The sequence below is a fragment of the Pseudorca crassidens genome, chromosome 9 (genome assembly GCF_039906515.1).
Source record: "Pseudorca crassidens isolate mPseCra1 chromosome 9, mPseCra1.hap1, whole genome shotgun sequence".
Classification (NCBI taxonomy): domain Eukaryota; kingdom Metazoa; phylum Chordata; class Mammalia; order Artiodactyla; family Delphinidae; genus Pseudorca; species Pseudorca crassidens.
In genome coordinates, this window is record NC_090304.1 from 97,177,734 (window position 1) to 97,198,533 (window position 20,800).

At 55.9% G+C, this 20,800-nt stretch overlaps 1 protein-coding gene across 1 annotated transcript; it reads left to right on the plus strand.

Annotated features, from left to right (window-relative positions):
• The first annotated feature begins 1,642 nt into the window (after positions 1 to 1,642).
• OAF (out at first homolog) lies at positions 1,643 to 19,177 on the plus strand. Its single transcript, XM_067751326.1, has 4 exons — positions 1,643 to 2,441; positions 16,273 to 16,407; positions 17,295 to 17,475; positions 18,171 to 19,177. The coding sequence occupies exons 1-4, from the start codon at positions 2,169 to 2,171 to the stop codon at positions 18,434 to 18,436; spliced, it is 855 nt and encodes a 284-aa protein (XP_067607427.1). The 5' UTR covers positions 1,643 to 2,168; the 3' UTR covers positions 18,437 to 19,177.
• The last annotated feature ends 1,623 nt before the right edge of the window (positions 19,178 to 20,800 follow it).

The window sequence follows — 20,800 nt, forward strand, 5'->3', positions numbered from 1 at the left end:
CTTCTGGGATCTCACTGGGGCGAAGAGGAAGGGGCCTAGGAATATGGCTGGAGGCAGAGTTGATGATGGATGGGGGACAGGATCTGAAACAGAGGAAGTTAGGAAATGTGGGTGAGGCCCTAATGACTCACGTGAGAAGGCCTGTCTCTAAGGCTGGATTGGGATGAGTGTCCTGTCAGGCAGGAGGCCAGTTTTGAGACCCTGGGCACCTCTCCAGCCCTGCCAACTCAGAGTGGGAAGCCCTAGGGGAGCAGTCTTTATGCTAATCCACTGTTCTCTGACTGCCTGCCTTATCTCCATAATGGAGAGATAAACTCCTTTGGGACCAGGATGTTTCCCCAGGAAAGATGCTGTTTGTTTTAGATCCTCTAAGCTTAACCCTCTGTCAAGTACCAGCTATCCATCCCTGATATCAAGCATCACTGGGCATTTGTTTAAAATGCAAATTTTCAGTTCTTTTTCCTAAGGAGTCTGATGGACTAGATTTAGGAATCCAGCTATCTGTGTTTTTAACAAGCACCTAGGTGATTCTTTTGATAAGGCAAATTTGAAAAACATCAAGTTAGATAACCTCTTGAATCACTTTCAGTCTTAAATTTAGGCAGCGAAGTGTAGTAAGAAGAGCCCTGGGTTAGCAGTAAGGAGGTGGATTCTGGGCCCCACCCTGCAGTTCAGGGGCATCTGGTCTGCTGGTGTCTTCAAGGTCCCTGGGTGCCGGAGTACCTGTTGTCATCTTCGGTACTAATAAGAACGCTGTGCTGGGGAAAACCTAGAAGGGAAGGCGGCTGCAGAGCAGAGGAGGGTATTCACCATCTGTGATCAAGATCTTGGAAAGAATAGGGGGCCCTAGAATAAACAGAAGTGAAATGGACATCAAGGAACCCCAGGTTCAGAGCATCCCCCTGGGGTTGTCTCTTCCGGGATTGGCAGGACTTTGTATGTCTCAGCAACTCCCACTATACCCAGGGGGACACCTAGGCCCGAAGAATTTTTTAAATGTGTCTAAAGCACACAGTTAACCAGAGAAAGCAGGAACCCAGATCCCTCCTGCCTTCGCCCAGTTCATTGTTGGGGTGCATGGCAGGGCAGTCCTACTTTCTTGGGGCTTGTGGGACAGCCTCTGATGGTCAAGAGCATCTTGAATTCCCAGACATTCTCCAGAGTGGCCTGGAATGTAACATTTCCCTGAATCTGCTTGGCCTATTACTGGGAGAGAGAATGGGGGTCTGGGGAGGTGGGCAGGACTGGGGAAAGGTCGTGAATGGGGGAAGTGAGGGCAACGAGACAGAAAAGAAACTGCACAGGGGTTCACAGAATGCGGGCGCTTTCAGGGCCACCACGTCAGAGAGGTGCCCCGACTGATCAAGATTTCACACCTGACGGATGTCAACGCCAGCAGAACCCCAGCCCCTCTCTCCCGACCCAGGGCAGTCAAAAGGCTGAATGCGAGGCGAGGTCTGATTTTGCAGAAGCTTTGTAGAAATTCGCTGCGTCAGAGAAACTGAAAGACCAAACAAAACCCCTAAAACACCAAGCCCGATTCTTTCATCCACGTGGCACAAGAACAAGCCAAAAAAAGGGAGGCGGGGGAAGAGTCACCCGTCCCGCCCCTGCTGGGAGAGTCAACTCCTGGGCCAGCCCGGTCGCTGCCGGGCGCGGCGGGGAGGGAGGGCGATTGAGAAAGCCCTGTTCCCACAAGGCCGCCTTGCACCGGTCCCCTCGGCCCGCGCCGCCCCCGTCCGTGGCCGCCGCCGAGCGCGGGGAGCCTCCGCGGGCCCTTTAAGGGCCGAGAGGTGCGCGGTCTCTTTAAGGCAGGTCCTGGTGGTTTCTGTTTTCTGAAGGAAGTGACGGGGGGTGGGATTGAATGAAAAGTGCAAAACAGAGTCTCGGAGCGCCGGAGTCGGGGGCCGTGGGAGCCAAGGCACTGGGCCGAGGGGGCAGACGGGCCCTGGGAGCGCGGTGTCCGCCTCGGAGCCGCCGGGGGACGCGCGACGGAGCGCAGCCCACGTGCGTCGGCGCCGCGTCGCGGGCGCCCCGCGGCTGAGCCCCTAGGGGAGCCGCGCCCCGGCGCCGCGAACTAGCCTCCAAGTTAGGGCGAAGTTTGGCCGAGCCGTTCCCCGCCCGCCCGCGGCGCGCCGGGACCGCGAGGGCGGCGGCGGTCCCCGGGGATGCGCCCACCCGGCCGCGGCGGGGTCCCCCCGGCGTCCCCGGCGTTGCTGCTCCTGCTGCTGCCGGTGCTTATGCAGCTGCTGGGGGCGCCGCGTGGCGAGGGCGCAGGGACCGGGGCTGGCGCGCCGTCTGAGCTGCGGGTCCGCGTGCGGCTGCCCGACGGCCAGGTGACCGAGGAGAGCCTGCAGGCGGACAGCGACGCCGACAGCATCAGCCTGGAGCTGCGCAAGCCCGACGGCACCCTCATCTCCTTCACCGCCGACTTCAAGAAGGTGAGGCACCCTCGCTCGCCCCGGGGGGACCTGCGTGCCTGAGCGCTCCGGGGTCCCAGTCGCACCGAGGCCAGCAGACGGAAGACTGAGCCAGGAGAAGGACGCGACTTAGCCAAGGTCACGCCGGGCTCTTATCCACACCTCTTTGCCCTGTTCCCCAGCGCCTAGACCCGGCCCTTCATTCTCCCCCACGAACTGCTCTGCTGCCTTTCCGATTCTCCCCTCCAGCCTTTCACTTCTTCTCTCTGGGTGCCCAGGCCACCAGACCAGCTCCCCACTTCGTCTTTCAACTCTCCACTCTCCGAGAGCCCTCTAGGTGCAGACCTTACTTCAAGGGAGTCAATGTTAATAACCCCGTCTCCCTTTTTGGAGTCATTTTCTCAGGCTCTATCAGGGAAGAATCCTGGGCCAGGCATCAGAGGTCCTGGGTTCTCGCTGTGTGACCTAGGGCAAGTTCCTTTCCTTCTCCGGGCCTCCTTTCTCACCTCTGTACAGAGCAAGCCGGTGGCGCCAGGCCTCCCAGCCCTGACATCTTGGAGGCTGTGTACCACTTCTCCTTGTTTCACTTTCCTGGGCTGGGGGAGGGGGTTCCTGGGAAGAGCTGCTTGTCCCATGTCCCTCCCAAGCCACTTCTCCTCTTTGGTCCAAAAGTCTGGGAAACTTGTAGCGGAAGACCTGGGGAGAGGCCCCAGATGAGGTCCCCAGGCTATGGGAGAGGTGCCGCCTCTCACCCTCCTTGGCAGGAGGGCTGGCCAACCCCCAGTTTTGGCCTAGATTGTGGGGAAGTGGGTAGAGACAGCCTCTCCTGAGTGTGTGTGTGTGTGTGTGTGTGTGTGTGTGTGTGTGTGTGTGTGGTGGAGGGAACCAGTAGGTGGGCCTGGACCCCCAGGATTGGGGCTGGGGTAGAGAGTGGAGGTGCTGGGCTTATCAGGAAGTGGGCCTGGAAGGGCGGTGAGTGACTAACGGTGACCCAGCAGCAGGAATCCTGGAGGGGAGGAAGGTGGGTAAGGTGTAGGTACACAAAGGGAGTCTCCTGATCACCTAAAGTCCCCTCCCCAAGTCCCTCTCCTGGTAAAGAAGCCCTGTGAGGCTCTGTCTCTGGGGGAGTGGAGAGGTGAGGCCCATGACATAGGCAGCAGCTGGGGAAGCCCGGGGCGGTGGGACTGTTGCCTGAGCCATCTCTCTCTCCTTCCTCTTAGAGACTGGGAGCTGGGGTGGCGGGGAAAGGGTAGAGTTTGGAGTGTCAGCTAGGGACGCAGCAGAATCACCCGAAGATAGTACCAGGTGGGTGGGTGGTGATTCTGTGGACGGTGGAGGTGGGGCTTGACGGAGATCTGTCCCTGGACTACTGAGTTTTCACTGACAAGGGATGTAGGGAGACCAGTGGCGGGTGGCAGGTTGTGGGGGGAGGGGCGGTTGAGTGTCACAATGGGGAGGACTTTGCGACCCTTCCTCACTCAGCAGGCCCAAGCTAGGTTCTCAGTTCAGGTAGGGGCAGGTGAGTTTGTGTGCGGAGAGAGGGAAGCTGACAGGGCCAGAACACCCCCAGAGTCCCCACTTAAACTCCAGGGGAATTTTGTCAAGTCTCTTCTTTTCCTTGAAAACCCAAATAGTGGCTGGACCCTCCCCAGGAGACAGGGATCTGATCTTCCCTTCTGACCTTCCACTGAAGCCCTTTGTCCTTGTGAGTGAGCGTCAGGCCAGCCTATGAGTCTCCCACCTTCCTGCCCACTGCACATTGTCTACGGCTGTGCTGAAGCCCTAGAGAGACTTCCCCGACCCTGCCACCTCTCTGGCAGCCAAGGCTGTGGCTAGGACACTGGTTGAAAGAGTCAAGGGCTAGAGCTCAGCTTTTATAGCCTCTAGCTGCAGCATGAAAGATTTTATTGCTCTACCCTGAGGGTGAGGGGAGGGGAGAGGCGGGGTGGCAGTGGGGTGAAGGCCTGGGGATTGGGGCTGAGGGTGGAGTAGGGGGCTGACTGCCCAGTTAGAGAATCAATTCAGAGCTGATTGTAAGAGCCTCATTTTTGCTATTTTTTTATTATTTTATTTTTTCCTTGTTAGTTATTTTAAATATAGCAGTGTGTACATGTCAATCCCAAACTCCCTAACTATCCCTCCCCCCAAACCTTACCCCCTGGTAACCGTAAGTTCCTTCTCTAAGTCTGTGAGTCTGTTTCTGTTTTCTAAATAAGTTCACTTACAGCATTTTTTTTTTTTTAGATTCCGCATACAAGCATTATTTCTCTTTCTCTGACTTACTTCACTCAGTCTGACAATCTGTAGGTCCATCCATGCTGCAAATGGCATTAAGAGCCACATTTTAATCCCCACAGCGGTCCAAACCACCACCCAGGTTTCCAGAGTGTGCTTTTCAGGTTAGCCTCTGACCCAGAAGCTGGCATTTCACGCCCACCCCTGGCATCTCCAGTTTCATCAGCAAGGGAGGGAACTGGGAGTGGAAAGTATGGAAAGGGAACCAGCTTTCCAAGGTCCCCTCTAACTCTGGGTGTCTCAGATGGCCTGGAGCAGGGTGGAGTTGGGGAAGGCTGGGAGTGGGGTTTATCTCCACCCCAGTCCACTGTCTGCATTGGCCAGAGCAGCATTTATACGGGATCCTTCTGGGGTGGGTCACCTCTCTTGTTGCCCGCCCAGTCCTCAAGATCTCTGGCAGCTTTCCACGAGAAGCTTCTATCTAGAAGTAATGACTTTTCCTGTAGGAAAAAGTCCTGGATGTGGTGTTTCTTTTGTTTCATGTACCAAATCCATTTGGGGTGGTTTGGAAACAGTCCCTAGTCCACTTGGGAATAGTGACGTTGGCCATTTGGCACATTTGGGAGACAGTCCAGACTGAAATGAGACAGACCTGGTTTAACCCTGGGCAAGCTACTTGATCTGTCCAAGCCTTCATTTCTTCATCTGTAAAATGGGGATAATAATGGTACCGATCCCATGGCCATTGTGAGAACTACACAGGGCAATGCATTTGAAATACTCAGTGTGTCAGCGGCTGTACTCAGTGCTCCAGAAGTAGAAGCCAGTAACTTTCATAATCATAGTCCACATCGCATCTCAACATGGACCTTCCCTGCTAAGCCTGGGTGCAAAGGGGTTGAATGACCGATCCAAAGTCACACAGAAGGTCAGCACTGAGCCTGGAAGAGCCTTAATCCTTCATCATAAGCTTCTCTTTGAAGCTCCATTTATTAGTCAGAGTTCTCCCGAAAAACAGAAATAATAGGGTAGAAATACAGATCTACAGAAAGAGATTTTATCATGGGGGTTGGCTCATACGGTTAGGGAGGCTGAGTCCCGCGGTCTGCTATCTGTAAGCTGGAGGCCCAGGAAAGCCCGTGTGGTCCCAGTCTAAGTCCACAGGCCTGGGAACCAAGCGCACTGATGTCTGAGGGAAGGAGAAGATGGATGTCCAGCTCACACAGAGAGAGCAAATTTGCCCTTCCTCCACCTTTTTTCTTCTATTCACACCCTCAACAGATTGAATGATGCCCACCCACCCTGGTGAGGGCCACCTTCTACTCAGCCTGCTACTTCAAATGCTAATATCTTTCCGAGACAGCCTCACAGACACACCCAGAAATAATATTTTGCCACCTATGTGGGCATCTCTTAGCCCAGTGAAGTGGAAACATAAAGTTAACCATCACACTCCAAAATTGCTGGCCAGCCCCCCAGCAGGGAGCAGCCATCCCTGTCCTGTCCGTCTACTCAGGGCAGCAGCAAGGCCCCTTGTGCTGGATGCAATGCAGCCCTCTGTCTGGATGATCTCACCACACACCCATACCCACACCCACACCCACACCCACACACACACACACACACACACACACACACCCCACCCCCCCACCCCTTCCACCCTCCCTGTTTGCATCTGCCGGGATGGGTCTCTAACATGGCCTGGCCCTCCCCACACAGCCACACTGGACCTGAAGCCAGTAAAGCTGTAACAGTAATCCACCTGCTCTAGGACACGTATGTAGCCTGGAGCCCGGGCAAGGATGACGAACTCCACAAGCAGCCTGGAGCTACCGAATCACCATCGTGAGTTACTGTAAGCCCTGCCCACAGGCTGCTGCCTGTCCAGCAGATCAGGCAGCCGCTCTCAAAGAAGTGCTAGAGCTCAGCGACTCCCAGGCTTCGCTGCACATTTGAATCGCCTGGGGAGGGAGCTTTAGAAAACCCCGAAGCCAGACTAATTAAGTCCGACTGTCTGAGGCTAGGAGCCAGGCAGCCAGAATTTTAAAGAGCCCCTGGTGATTCCAATGAGCAGCAAAGTTTGGGAAGCATTGGCATAGCTGCTCCAGGGAAGAAGGGGCTTGCAGGAGGTTTCGGGTTAGACTGTTAAATGAAGGTAGATCCCAAACTCAGCCACTTCGTTGAAACCTGTCATTCTACCCGCAATAGTCCCTAATGTGTTTCAACAGCATATCGAGGCTTAATTCTCCGTGCCCTCAGTGCAGGAACTAAAATTCATCACACACTGTCAACAGGCAGTGCTCTTCTTGAGAATCCAAAGCCCACGTATGTAATTATACCCGGATGTACAGACTTACTGGGCATATTAATAGCGGGCGTGGCACCATCCCGGCTTTTGGTCTGACAGCCCTGTTGGTCCCCGTCCCCCAGGCTGCTGTGCCCGTCCAAGTATCTCTTTCCCCTCTGTCTCCCAGTGTGAGTGTCTAAAAGCTGTGGGAGGGGATGAGTCATGCTCAAGCGGTTTGGTGCTGACTGGACGGGGAGGGTGGGGCTGAAAGATAAGAGAAAGTCCTGAGCAGCTGCGTGGGGGTTGGGGGGGTCAAGGCTGCAACGGGAGGAAGGAGCCATATCCAATGTGTAGAGGGAGGGGGTCAAGAGGGGCCTCGGGCTGGCGCCAAGATAGGGGAAGCCGTATAACAGGGTGGGTGAGCTCGAGGTCACTCTGAGGGACCCAGAGGGATGGGAAACTTGCGCCCTGCTCTGGGCCCCGATGGTCCAGAGAGCACCAGCGTCCCTGCCCTGGGGCTCCCCGCCTTGGTGCGGGGAGCAGCTTCAGCCTGTGAGAGGTAGTCAGCAAAGATGTGGAATGTGCAAATGGCCATGTGGCTGCCGGAGGCTGTTTATTCTAACGGGATATCACATCACGGGACTGTCAGGCAGGACAAACTCTTAGAGTCCAGTCTCCCCCTACCCTGCAGTTTGGTGATTCGTAGTAGGGGTATTTGTTGGAGAGGATGTCTTTTGGGGGAACAGAGGGCAGTAGAGGTGCTTACAGGAGAGGCCCAGGGTTTTTTGGTATCCAGGGTATTTCCCCACCCTGGCGGTTCATGAGAAGTCACCAGAAAGAATGATCCGGCTTGTGTCCATGGAACCCTCCGGTCTAACAGCAGTCCCTCTGCCATGTCTGAGGAATTCCTCCCCGCATCAGGGATCAGCAGCCCTGCCCCGAGGTTCAGCCCAGCTCCTGGAGTCTGGCAAGCATCTCCCACCCGCCGAATGCCTATGTCCAGATGGAGTCCTGGCAAAAGATCCCGGGTCAGGCAGTGAGGACTGCCACCTGGGACAAGTAAGTGGCCTGTTGGGATGACGGGGAGAGGCAGAAGTGAGGTTCTTCCTACGAGGCTTCCCAGGGTACACAGAGGTGGTGATGGTGGAGCAACAGAGGCCAGCTTTGAGGTAAGAATCACATATGTCTGAGCTGTCGGATCACACACTGACAGTTGCTTTCACACACCTGGCCTCCTTCGATTCTCACCACTACATTGTACAGCAGGTATGGCTTCCAGTTTGCAGACGTGCAGACTGAGGCTCAGAGCTATGAAGTGACTTGGACGAGATCAATAACTAATGATCCAAGATTGGGACCCAGGGAGCCTTCCACTGTATTCTGACCGCCTGTGCCACTATGGCATATACGTGGGCTCCTTCTAGAAGGCTGAAGAAACCTGAATAGGGGAGGGGAGAGGAAAGAAGGAGACTGAAAAGAGCCTTGGTGCAGAGGAACAGATCTACAGAGAAAACCTCCTCTGTACAGATTTGGGCTGCACCCCTCCCCCAGGCTCATCACAATTCCCCCACCCCACCCCTCCCACGAATTTTAAGTTTTGACCCCTTCACAGTGCCTGAGACACTCCCCGTTCCCCTCCCGCCACGGCCTCTGGAGAGATGGCGGGTGGGGGTGAGGGGACCATTTTTAAAACATCTCACAGATACTACTGAGCACTCACTAGACATTTTTCTGCCCTTTCCCAGCTGTGTGACTTGACAAATCGCGTAACCTCTCTGAGCCCCAGGTTCAGACATGACACAAACACAGTGTGATGCTGGCAGGCGTGTTGTGAGAAGTGAGTAAGAGGCCTCAGCGAAGCAGAGGCCAGCGAGGGCACGTGAGAAGAGAAGTAGCAGTTCTAGCCGGGGCCCCAGCCCTGCTTCCTCAGGCCGTTAAGCAGATGGTTCCTGCTCTGGGGACCAGAGCATTATTAGGATTCCCGTCCTTTCAGCTGGCAAGCGCTGAAGTGGCTGCCACCCAGTTCCCACGAAGGGCTGGGGGCGGGGCTGGGGCTGGGAATGCAGGTGAGAGGGAAGCGTGGCACCCGCCTCGGGAGCCCTGAGTCAGCAGGACATTGGGGCGCAGTTGATCCACATACAGCCACACGTTGTTCCAGGGGCAGTCGGGACACTGGCGACCTCTGGGATTTGGCTGACAGAGCACTGGGGGCACTGGGAGGGGGCAGGCGGCACTGCCCCCAGCTGGTCGTGGCACCCGTAACAAGAAGCCTCTGTCCGGGCCTAGCCTTGAGGGTCTGCAGGCATCTCGTAATAGGGGCGGCCTACGTCCCGGGCACCGGCCAGGGAATGTGCTCGGCCTGGCTTTGGGTTGAGTCCATTTGCCTCTGCACCTGCTTGGAGAGACAGGGCAGAGGGGCCAAGGTGCCCCTGAGTGTGCCCCGGGGCAGCCAGCATGGGGAGAAGAGGGCGTTGGTTCCTGGCTGCCCCTCCAGGGCGACCCCTCACCTCCCCAGTGCAGTGAAGTTCGCTCCTCTCTAGCCATAAAGCAGCCCCAGCCAGGAGCAGTGCCATAAATACTTGGGTTGGCTCAGCCCGGGCCTCAGAATCACACAGTCCGGTGTGACGACGGGAAGGAGACCAAGATGGTAGAGGAAACTCCCAGGAGACAGCATCAGCCGTCCAGGGGCAAAGAGGAAAGGGGAGTTGGTGCTTTGTGGAGATCCTGGAGAGGTGGCCTTCAGCCTGGGCTGTGCAGCCGCCGTGGCACAGAGGTGGGCTGGGAGAGGGGCTTGGAGGGAAGGGCAGCTCCGCCGTCAGGCCCTCTTAGTTTTCAGGTCCCCTGTGGTGCAAGGCTGGGCTGACACCAAGGTCTGAGGCAGGACAGCCCCCCCCACTGCTCCCCACTGGGGGGCTGAGGAAGGCCCCTGTGAGGGTGACAGGAAGGCAGAGGAGGAGGGGAGGTCGGCCAGGCTGAGGCTGGGGCAGCGAACGAACGTAGGAGAGGATGCCCACGAGGGGGTGTGCAAGGCAGGGGAGTGTAACAGCATGTGTGCAGAGGCTTGTGTGTGAGATGGGGTGTGAGACATGGCGTGTGAGACTTTGGGGGAATTCAAGGAGGGAGGGAGGGTGTGGGAGAGACTGTCGGAAGGAGGTGGGCCTGTGAGACAATCTGTGAGGGCTGCCACGTGTGACTGAGAGAAAGGGGGAGGTGGGGAGTCTCCCGGGAGAGGCTGTGAGGGAGGAAACGTACTCCTAGGAGCAACGGTGTGAGGGAGGAGGGACCGTACAGCCGAGCCACGGCGTGGGCCCTGGCGGGAGGGGCCTGGGGGGCCTGGGTGCCGCTGGGTGAGGGGTGGGAGGTGGTGGGAGGATCAGCACGTCTGGGTGAAAGATTATGGCCATGGGACCCATGAATGGGGGAAAGCAAGTGTCTGTGCGTCCAGTTACGATTCGACTTGGCTGTGAGTAACATAAAACCCCACAGCAGCGGAAGCAAGAGAGAGGTCTGTTTCCCCCTTTCAGTCTCATCTAAGGCTGGAAGCCAGCAGCTGGGCTGATGTGACCGCGTCACAGCCGTCAGCGCTCCGGTGGGCTCCGTCTGTGGGGTTGCCACCCATCCCCAGCACTGAGGTTTCCCTGGAGCTTCTCCCCAGGAAGGCAGCAGCAGAGGCCTGGCATGGACCGACTGCTCTTGGAAGTGCAGAGAGCTGCCCCCTGCTCTTCCCAGAACAGCCTTCTCTCTGTGAGATACAGTGGCTCTCTGGCAGCGTGGCAGGGAGTGGACGCACAGAAGAACAGAATATTGGGGAAGGGGCTCGGGGCAGGGGGAGCTCGGAAGAGCAGAAGGATCACTGGATTGAGTCAGGAGATCTGGGCTCCTGGGCCTGACTCTGCAGCTGTGTGACCTTGAAGGTCACGTCCCCTGCTGGAACCTCACTGGAGCATGAACTAAATGATCCCCTAAATCTTCTAGAGGCCCAAATTACAGCTGTAGGACGACCAGCCTGCAGAAGCCCAGTTACAAGGAAGCCCAAGAAGAAAGAGCCGTCTTCTTTTTGGAGGCGAGGGGGTTGATGGAGGCCCCAGAGCGCTGGTCCATTCTCAGCTCTGTGCCAGACCCTGAGGACGCTGCATAAATAAGTGGAGCCCCGTCTGGGGCTGGGGCGCAACACGAAGGGCCTGGGGCACGTGTTGCCCAGGCAGAAGACGCTGCATGAGGACGGGGCCCTCTGCCGAGGCATTTAGGTCAGATGCACACTGGCCCAGCACAGCTCGAGTTTCTGATTCAGCTCTAAGCCAGAGATCCATTCACGTCCTACCCTGGCTCAAAACCCAGCGATGACACCCAGTGATCTGCTAGATGAAGCTCAGACTTCTTTGGCTGGGCTCTCGGACACTGTGCCCTGCCCTCCTGCCGGCCAGCCTCCTCCTTCCACACCCAGCCCTCCCCTCCCCGGTACCCCCCTCCCTTTCCTCAGCACCCTGGCCTGCTCTTGTTTGCCCACTCAGTGCTTCATTTATTCATTTCCAGATAGGTACTGAGCGCCTGCTGTATTCAGGGGGTGGGGATACACTGCAAATAAGATACTCTCCCAGCCTCAAGGAGTTGAGTCTGGAAGGAAAGAGATCATTGCAGACACAGTGGGATTCGTGCTCTGGAGGCCAGGGGTTGGGCCTGGCCAACTCTGCTGGAGGGTTGGTGAGGGCAGGGGTGACGGATGCATTTGAACTGAGTCCTGAAGGATGATGGGCAGAAGGGGACAGCTCATCCCTGGCAGAGGCGTCAGCTCATGGCCTCGCTCATTCTGGGAACCGCCATCTCTTTGGTTCAGCCTCTGGGGGGTACACTTTATGGTGAGGACAAAAGGAGCCTTGGAAGGGCGCTGGGCCAGATTGTGTGACAGTAGCGTGGAGGGAGGGATGGGGTGGGGGCATTAAGAGGCCTTGGTACCTTCCCATCTTCTGTACATGCCTCTCTCTTTGCTAGAAAGCCACCCATCCTTTGACTGTCCAGAACCACTGAAATGTCCTTCTCTCTAGGAAGCCTTTCCTCCCTCCACCCCTCCCAGGCCCATCCCTAAGGGGACAAAAACGCTCCCTCCTCCATCCTTTGCCCTATAGCATTTTGCATAAACCTCACCCTAGGCCTTATCATAGTGCGCCGACATCAGTTGTAGGTCAGCCTCTCCTATGAGCCCCTTAAGACAGGAGCCTTGGCCTTGGCCGTGCCCACTCCCCTGCCCTGCCCTGGCGCCCGTGAAGGCTCTGCCCTGTGTAATCAGTGCCCTCCCACAGACTACCTGCGAGATCCAGCAGCCACCTGACTTCTCTGGGCCTCAGGTACATCTCTGGGAGAAAAATTTTTTGTCCTGCCTCTGCAGGTCTGGAGTAGATCACAGCTGGAGCAAGGCCAGGGATTGTAGCAATAATAGAGAAACTTAAGGAATTCGGCCCACTCTGTTCTGAGACCTTTCACTCATTTTTCCTCACAGTAATCCCTTGAGGTGTAGGTATTGTTAGTTGTACTCATTTTACACATGTGGAAACTAAGATACAGGGAGGTTAAGTAAATCCCTCAGGGTTACAGGGCCCATATCAGCAAAGCCAGGATCTGGACGCGGCCAGCACTGGCTCCAGAGCCTTTGCTCTTAACTACCATGCTCTTCGGGAACCTTAAAACCACCCCCAAAGGACTTCAGCAAATGCTCTCTCCGTGGCCATACGCTCTGTGTGGCCCAGTTTCAGCCCTAGTACTGGCCACTCCACTTCTTCCTGGTGGCCTGGCTCCTGGTGGGCTGGAGTTTCCTGGGAGCTCGTGGGAGAAGAAGCCTTATAGAAACTGCCCATCTTGGGAACCCTAGCCTGAGTCCTGGGCCTGGGGAGCCTGCCATGGACTCTTCCCCAGCTGTGTGGTCTTGCCTTGGGGGTTAGGGCACCTCTGTCTGGGTGGACCATCCCAGGGGACTCTCGGGCGAGCAGGGAACCTGGGAGCCAGGCATCCATCTGGCCTGGGCTTAGCGTTTGGCCAGATGTTCCTTGGAGCAGGGAGACCTCTCCCCCTGCCCTGCCCTCTGTGCTGGAGGGAAAGGGGGCCCTGGAACCTTAGTAGTGAGTCTGAGGTGTGGGGAGTAGAAGGTAGGAGGGACACTGGTCATGATGACAGAGCCAGAGATCCAGATGCTTGGGCCGCTTGTCTCCCTCCCGGGGCTCAGCGCATGAAGTATGGTTTCCCGGAGACATAGGATTAAGAAGGCTGGAGAATTCAGGGTTTAAAGAGGCTCTGGGCAGGGCAGGCAGAGGGCTTAGACGGGTGATCCTGCATCATCTTACCCTGATGTTTGCGTCAGATGCTGTTGTCTGTTAGTCACACAGAGCCCTGGATAGGAGCCGCCACGTTCCCAGGGCAGGTCTGCAGAGGACATACAGACCACCGCCGATGGGCACAGCTAGAAGAGGGCACTGCCTTCTCATCCTGGCTCTGCCGCTCGCCAGCTGTGTGGCCTAGGGCAGACCACACTTTCTCTCTGGGCCTGAGCTTTAGTTTCTTTAACGGGGCATCAAAGAAATTGAACTCGTTGATTTAGGACGCAGCTGTGCATTGTGGCTGTGAGAGCTTGGGTTTTGGAGTCAGACTGCCTGGGTTAAAATTCTGACTACATTTCCTCTTGGTCCCATGACCTTGAGCAAGTTATCCATTCCAAACTCGGTAATAATCATAGTTCCTATCTCCTCTTGCTATAAAGATTTTAAACCGGACGATACATCCTTTTTGACATCCTTTTTGACTGGAAGGGACAATGACTTGTCCCTTCCAGTTATAAACTTCAATACAGCTTTGTCCTACACAAATAAATAGGAGATATAGAGGAAATCTATCTCAACAAAATAATTCTCATCCCCTCGCTTCACCCCCAGTCAAGTTCCCATTTTGGTAGCGTTTTGTTGTTGTCGTTGACGTTGTTGTTTAATACAGAAGCAGGGAAAATACTCTAACAGATTTTGTTCGTCCCCTGGTCTGGTCTAAAAGTTCAAATTCTTTCTCCTGCTAATGGTAGACGGGTGATATCCAAGCAACGAGGCCACTTGGGGCATCCCTCAGACCACAGGCGGTGACACGTGCCTGTGGTATTGGAGAAGATGCTGTGAATATACCAGATGGGTTCTTCTAAAGGGTCATTGCTGAAATTACCCCGGAGGTGGAACTTGGATCCTGCCTGGGGGTCCTGCCAGGGACATCCGCCTGACTCAGCCCTGGGAGGGAAAGTCTGGTATCAAGTCTCACCTGGCAGGAACTGAGCCCAGAACAGAAAATGCACAAGTGTACCAGCCTCCAGTCTCTCCTCAAACGACCTGAGGGGGTGGAAGATTGGATGGCCCAGGCTGGCGGGGCAAGCAGATCCCAGCCTCGTGGCCCGAGAGTGGATTTCCTGTGGAGAGGAAGCTGAGGTTATCCGAGCTCTGATTCACCTTGCCTGCAAGTCTGGGACCATGAGGAACCTTATGGAACCTTTCTCACCAGCTGGGTCTCAGTTTCCCTTGCTGCAATCTTGGCGGAAAATCTCCCCGGACACTCCCACCCCTCAATGTTCCAGAGATCATTTACAGTGAAAGGAAGTAGGGAAATGTCCTTGTAGAGTCAGAGGACTTCCAAAGGGCATGGGGGTTTGTGTGAGGACAGCACTGACTAGTTTCAGATCACCTGGGACACTTGCTGGTCACATGCAGTGATGACAGTGGCCCCGGTTAGCACCGCTGAGCACATACTCCGGGCGGACATTCTGCTGTGCTTTCCCTCCACACTAACTCATTTAGTCGTCACCATAAGCCTCCAGGTAAAAGTGGCATCATCCCCTTGGGCTTCCCTGGTGGCGCAGTGGTTGAGAGTCCACCCACCGATGCAGGGGACACGGGTTCGTGCCCCGGTCTGGGAAGACCCCACATCTCGCGGAGTGGCTGGGCCCGTGAGCCATAGCCGCTGAGCCTGCGCATCCGGAGCCTGTGCTCTGCAACGGGAGAGGCCACAGCAGTGAGAGGTCCGCGTACCACAAAAAAAAAAAAAAAAAAAAAGTGGCATCATCCCCATTTCACAAACGAGGCTTAGAGAAGGTGGGAGATAGACCTGTATGCCGGCTAATACAGTGTAGACTTGGAGTGGAACCCTGGGCCCCTCGCTGCCTCTACTGGAATCCAAGGGGGACCCTCAGACCCTGTTCTCAGAGCATCTCACTCTGGCACATGGACAGTAAGTGCTCAGTGAATGGGGGCTCTCAGTGGGCGAGGCCAGGGCACGGACACTGAAGGATGCATAGCTACACAGGGCTATATACCCTCCGTGCTGGTGCAGGGCCATTGGGGTTCCTGGAGGAGAGCCATCGTTGTGGCTTGGGTCTCTCGCAGGGGGGCTCTTGACGTATTCAGACCACTTCTGACTGGGACCTGCTGACTTCTCACCGCGAGCTGTTAGCCAAGGCACAGAGATGGGTGAGAGCGAGGGACACCTCAGGTACCCAGGGTTCCAGCAGCCAGATTGGGAAGGGGACCCGATCCCACCGCCCTTCTCCCTTCTCCTTCTGCCCCCCCCCCCCCCAGCCTCTCTGATTCATGCAGTGAATCAGTGACAGGAAAGAGCCCTTGGCCTGCTGGTAATGCCATTAGTAACCCCGAGGGGAAAGGGGAAGTGGAGAGGGAAGGGGAAAGGTGAGCCAGCCCAGCTCCCTCAGGCCAGAAGGCCGCAATAGCTGCTGCTGTGTCTTGCCCTTAACCCCACCCTGACCCCACTACCTCCATCTGAGATGCAGGTGGCTAGGAGCCTGGCTGACCAGAAGCACCGGGGGCATTCTCCCCAAACCTACTGAATGGGAAAGTCAGCGAGAGAAACTCTAGAATCTGTACTTGTAAAAATGCAGCCCTCTCCCATGATGCCGTAGTCGGGTGGTTGTAGGGGCCCTGACTCACCCTGATCAGGGTGATATGGGGGTACCACCAAGGGGAAGCATCAGCTATGAATGAACCAGGAGCCGAAAAGGGTGCTGTTTCCTTTAAGGTGACGTTCTGTACTTTTAAACAATTTTGTTTTGGAAAGCTTTCCAGCAGTTCCCTGTGTGAATTTTCCAGGAGGCTTTGGAACATCTGGGGCATGTTCTTTCTTTTAAGTCACAGGTTTAAACGGGAAAGAGAAAATTTTCCATGCCGGCAAGAGGGAGGCGTCTATTGCAGGGCAGCGTCCAGGCCTGTGTCCTCTGCAGGGTCTGAGCTGAGCACTGGGTGGGCTGGTGAGGAGGCCCCGCCCCCTCTGGCCGGTTCCCATTCTTCTGCTCTTCTCCATCAGGATGTGAAGATCTTCCGGGCCCTGATCCTAGGGGAGCTGGAGAAGGGGCAGAGCCAGTTCCAGGCCCTCTGCTTTGCCACCCGGCTGCACCACAATGAGATCATTCCCAGCGAGGCCATGGCCAAGCTCCGACAGGTGAGTGCCCACCCTGGACCTGACCCAGAGCCCTCACCCCTGCAGCTGACTCCTGGCCTGGACCCTACCCCAGCCTCAGTCTCCCACCTGATTGCCGGCACCCCACTCTTACCCTCTAGTCCTGAACCCCTTAAATATGCCAAACCTGACCCCATAACCCCAGATCCCTAATCTGCCCTGAACCACCATCTCCCAGCTTCTGCCAGTCCCCTAATCTCAGCTCCTCCCCGTTTATGATGGAGGCAGGTCGGATCTGCCTCCAGGCCGAGGGCCACCACTCATCGTCCCGGTGACGCTGGACAAGTCACCTCGCCTTCAAAACCCCTGTTTTCTTACTGAGAGATGGGTTATGGTGAGAATTAAGTGGGAGAGTGCATGTTAAGTGTTCAGTGCGGCCTTTGAAACCCTCAGCCTATTGCCCTTCTCCCGGTCCCTTCCTGGACCCCGGGCCTCTCCCCGGCCTCATTTAATTTCCCTGAACTACCCAGCAGGAGCTGTCCGAGGCCCCTCCCTTTTACCTGCCTTTCCCAGAGTGACTCAGTTGCCTGGATGCTGGAGAATACGGGGCCCCAGAGGTCACTGACCCTGGGACAGTTCGCCTCGCCTGCCCACCTCCAACACCACCCCCCAGCAACGGGTCAGAATTCTCCCTCAGGCCCCAGAGGTCAGCCCGGGCGGCCGCTGGCTGAAAAGGCTCGACTGTGCCCTGGGTATCAGTTTCTCCGCCAGTTGGAAGGGGGCTGGGTGCCCCTTGACTGCCACCCTGCCGGTGGCCCCAAGGATCCGAAGACAGCCGGCGTGGGCTTGTCTGACTCTCAGCGACCAGGGAAAGAGTGGGCAGGGGGCCTTCTGAGGCCGGGTGGGAACAGCTCTTCTCCTCCACGCAGAAAAATCCACGGGCAGTGCGGCAGGCTGAGGAGGTGCGGGGCCTGGAGCAGATGCACATGGACGTCACCGTGAACTTCAGCCAGGGGGGCCTGCTGAGCCCCCATCTCCGCAACGTGTGTGCCGAGGCCGCGGATGCCATCTATACCCGCCAGGAGGACGTCCGGTTCTGGCTGGAGCAAGGTCAGCTGGGTGCTGCCCGCTGCCGTATCGTCTCAGATATGATGGGAAGCAATGACGAGATATGGGAGGTCTAAACCCAGCTGGGACTGGTCAGGGAAGGCTTCCTGGAGGAAGTGATGCCTGTGTGGCTCTTTACTGAGAGGAGTCAGCAGATGAAAGGAACCAATTCCAGGTAGGGACGTGGAGAACTGTGACTCTGCTAGGCCCCGGGGAGGGAATGCCCAGGCAAAGCCCCCATCAGCCCTGCCCTTAGTGAGAACACAGATGGAACCTTCTGTCGTGGGACACGGGAACAGGAACCAGGGTCTGGATGGGGCCCAAAGATGCCCATTCCCAGCTGCCACCTCTCAGAGATCAGCTCCTCTCTTTCCCTTCACACCTTCCCAGGATCCTTGAGAACGCCTCCCATCTTTGCACGGTCCCTGCCTTTCCGGCCTATGGGACCTCACTGCTGGCCCATCTCTGGGTCACCTTCCCCAGGACTGTCCTGAAGTCAGACAGACCTGGGATTCAGTCCTGACTCCCCTACCTACTGTGTGACCTCAGCCAGATAGTTAAACCTCTCTGGGCCGGTTTTCCCATCTGTAAAACAGGGATGATAACACTTAGCCCATAGGGGTGCCAGGATGCCTGAAGGGGTCATGCCAGGAGGTCCCCTCCCCTCCCCCATCTCTGACCTCCGCCTTCTCCCCCAGGTGTGGACAGCTTCGTGTTCGAGGCCCTGCCCAAGGCCTCAGAGCAGATGTTGCTGCCTCGCTGTGGGCAGGTGGGGGACCGCGGGAAGCCCTGCGTCTGCCGCTACGGCCTGAGCCTGGCCTGGTACCCCTGCATGCTCAAGTATTGCCACGGCCGTGACCGCCCAACACCCTACAAGTGTGGCATCCGCAGCTGCCAGAAGAGCTACAGCTTCGACTTCTACGTGCCTCAGAGGCAGCTGTGCCTCTGGGATGAGGACCCCTAGCCGGCTCGGGATGAGGGCTGGTCCCGGAGGCAGCTGCTCGGGGCCCACTGCTCCTCCCCCAGCCGCCAGAGGGCGTAGCCACCCCCAACCGAGGCCTTATTGCTGTTCCTTCCCTCCTAATCCCGGAGCCTCTGGCCCCCGACTTGTCACTGTGAAAAGGGGTGTGGCACGGCAGGGGTTAACTCATGAAGGCAGCCCCCCACTCCCATGGGGACGGAGGGAGAAGGGGGTTCTCCAAGCTTGACCCCCGCATCTCCCCTGAAATGTTCGCTTTCAAGCAACCAAAATAGGACCGCGTGACTCTATTTAACTCTTTGCAGGTTTAGACCCTGGAAGGTGTCGATGCCTGTGACACCCACCTCCCCACGCCCAGCCCCCTGCCCCACCCTCCAGAAGGAGCTGGCCCCTGTGCACCTTCCCGCTGCCCAACAGGGAGGGGATCCTTGCCCCAGGGAGGGGGCAGCGCCGACAGCGGATCTCAACACGCTCCTCTCACTACTGGCCTCTGAGGCTGCCCGGGGGCCAGCTGGGGGCCCCCCACCCCGAGACAGACCACAGGTGCCTTTCCGCAGACCTGGACTTTGCCGAGGGAGCCGGAGCCGGCTTGCACCCTCGAAGCAGAAATATTTTTGTAAGGTTTTGGGGCAGGGAGGGAGCATGAAGTATGAGGAAAACTTGAATCCCAGATTTTTAATGCAAAGTATTTATCGTTTGTACCAGAAATAAAAGTTTAAATTGTTACTTGGCTGATAGCTCTAGACTCGGAGTTCTGAGAGAACTTTTGGCCAATGCTGCCACCTGGCGTCAGGAGAAGTGTCCCTGTGCTCTTGGTGACCCATCTTGGGACAACTCCTAAAGCACCTACTGTGTGCTCAGCCTTGTGTTGGGGGGAGAGGATGTAGATGGGGGTGGGTATTATTAGGAAAAGATATGACAAAATTTCTGCGCTTAAGAAGATGAGACATACATAGATGGGCAAGCCAGGCAGTAAAAGACCCTGTGACATAGACTGAGATGTGAGATATGGTGAAAACTCTGGAACCAGACTTCCAGGGGTCAAATCCTGGGCATGATTTTTTTTTTTTAATTTATTTTATTGAGGTATAGTTGGTTTACAATGTTGTGTCAGTTTCTGATGTATAGCAAAGTGATTCAGTTATACATATATACAATAGTTTGCATTTGTTAGTCCCAAACTCCCAGTCCATCCTTCCCCCACCCCCTTCCTCCCCTCCCCCTTGGCAACCACAAGTCTGTTCTCTATGTGAGGCTGTTTCTGTTTTGTAGATAAGTTCATTTGTGTCATATTTTAGATTCCACATGTAAGTGATATCGTATGGTATTTGTCTTTCTCTTTCTGACTTACTTCACTTACCATGATAATCTCTAGGTCTGTCCATGTTGCTGCAAATGGCATTGTTTCATTCGTTTTTACGGCTGAGTAGTATTCCATTGCGTATATGCACCACATCTTTTTTTATCCATTCACCTGTCGGTGGACATTTAGGTTGTTTCCATGCCTTGGCTATCGTAAATAGTGCTGCTATGAACATAGGGGTGCATGTATCTTTTTGAATTGGAGTTTTGTCCAGATATATGCCCAGGAGTGGGGTTGCTGGATCATACGGCAACTCTAGTTTTTGGAGGAACCTCCATACTGTTCTCCACAGTGGCTGCACCAATTTACATTCCCACCAACAGTGCAAGAGGGTTCCCTTTTCTCCACACCCTCTCCTGCATTTGTTATCTGTAGACTTTTTAATGATGGCCATTCTGACCAGAGCAAGGTGGTACCTCATTGTAGTTTTGATCTGCATTTCTCTGTGAGCGAGGTTGAGCATCTTTTCATGGCCCTGTTGCTGGCCATGATTCTTATTTGCTGTGCAATCTTGAGTTACTTTACCTCTCTGTGCCTTAGCTCTCTCAGCTATGAAATGGGCTTAATTGTGAGACTGAAGTGAATTTATACGTGTCAAGTGCCCTGCACATAGTGAGTGCTCACTGTGTTAGCTGCTATTAATATTGTTACTGTTAGTGAAAAGAGCAGACGTTTCCTCATTTATAAACCCGACACAATGGAGCCAGACATCCCGAAGGCCTCTTCACTTCAAGAGTATCTTCTAGTATAAAGAGGCTGTAACATGAAGTGCTGGGCTGGGCACTGAGGACTTTCAAGGAGGAGGGATGTGCAGGCTGAGTTGATTGGGGAAGGTTTCCTGGACGAGATGGGACGTGGGTTGAGGCTGCAGGCTGGTAGGGATTTGGCAAGGTGGAGGGGACTGTGTGAGCACAGGGCAGAGACTGGAGTCTTTCAGGCGTTGGGCAAGTCCCAGGGGTCCCAACTCCTTAGGAGGGAGGAGGCTG

What these genes read in the sequence shown, in the direction of transcription:
- OAF (XM_067751326.1), top strand. Translation starts at nt 2,169, where the DNA reads ATGCGCCCACCCGGCCGCGGCGGGGTCCCCCCGGCGTCCCCGGCGTTG. An exon ending in TCACCGCCGACTTCAAGAAG is followed by an intron (nt 2,442 to 16,272) that starts GTGAGGCACCCT and finishes CTTCTCCATCAG; the next exon opens with GATGTGAAGATCTTCCGGGC. An exon ending in CCGGTTCTGGCTGGAGCAAG is followed by an intron (nt 17,476 to 18,170) that starts GTCAGCTGGGTG and finishes CTTCTCCCCCAG; the next exon opens with GTGTGGACAGCTTCGTGTTC.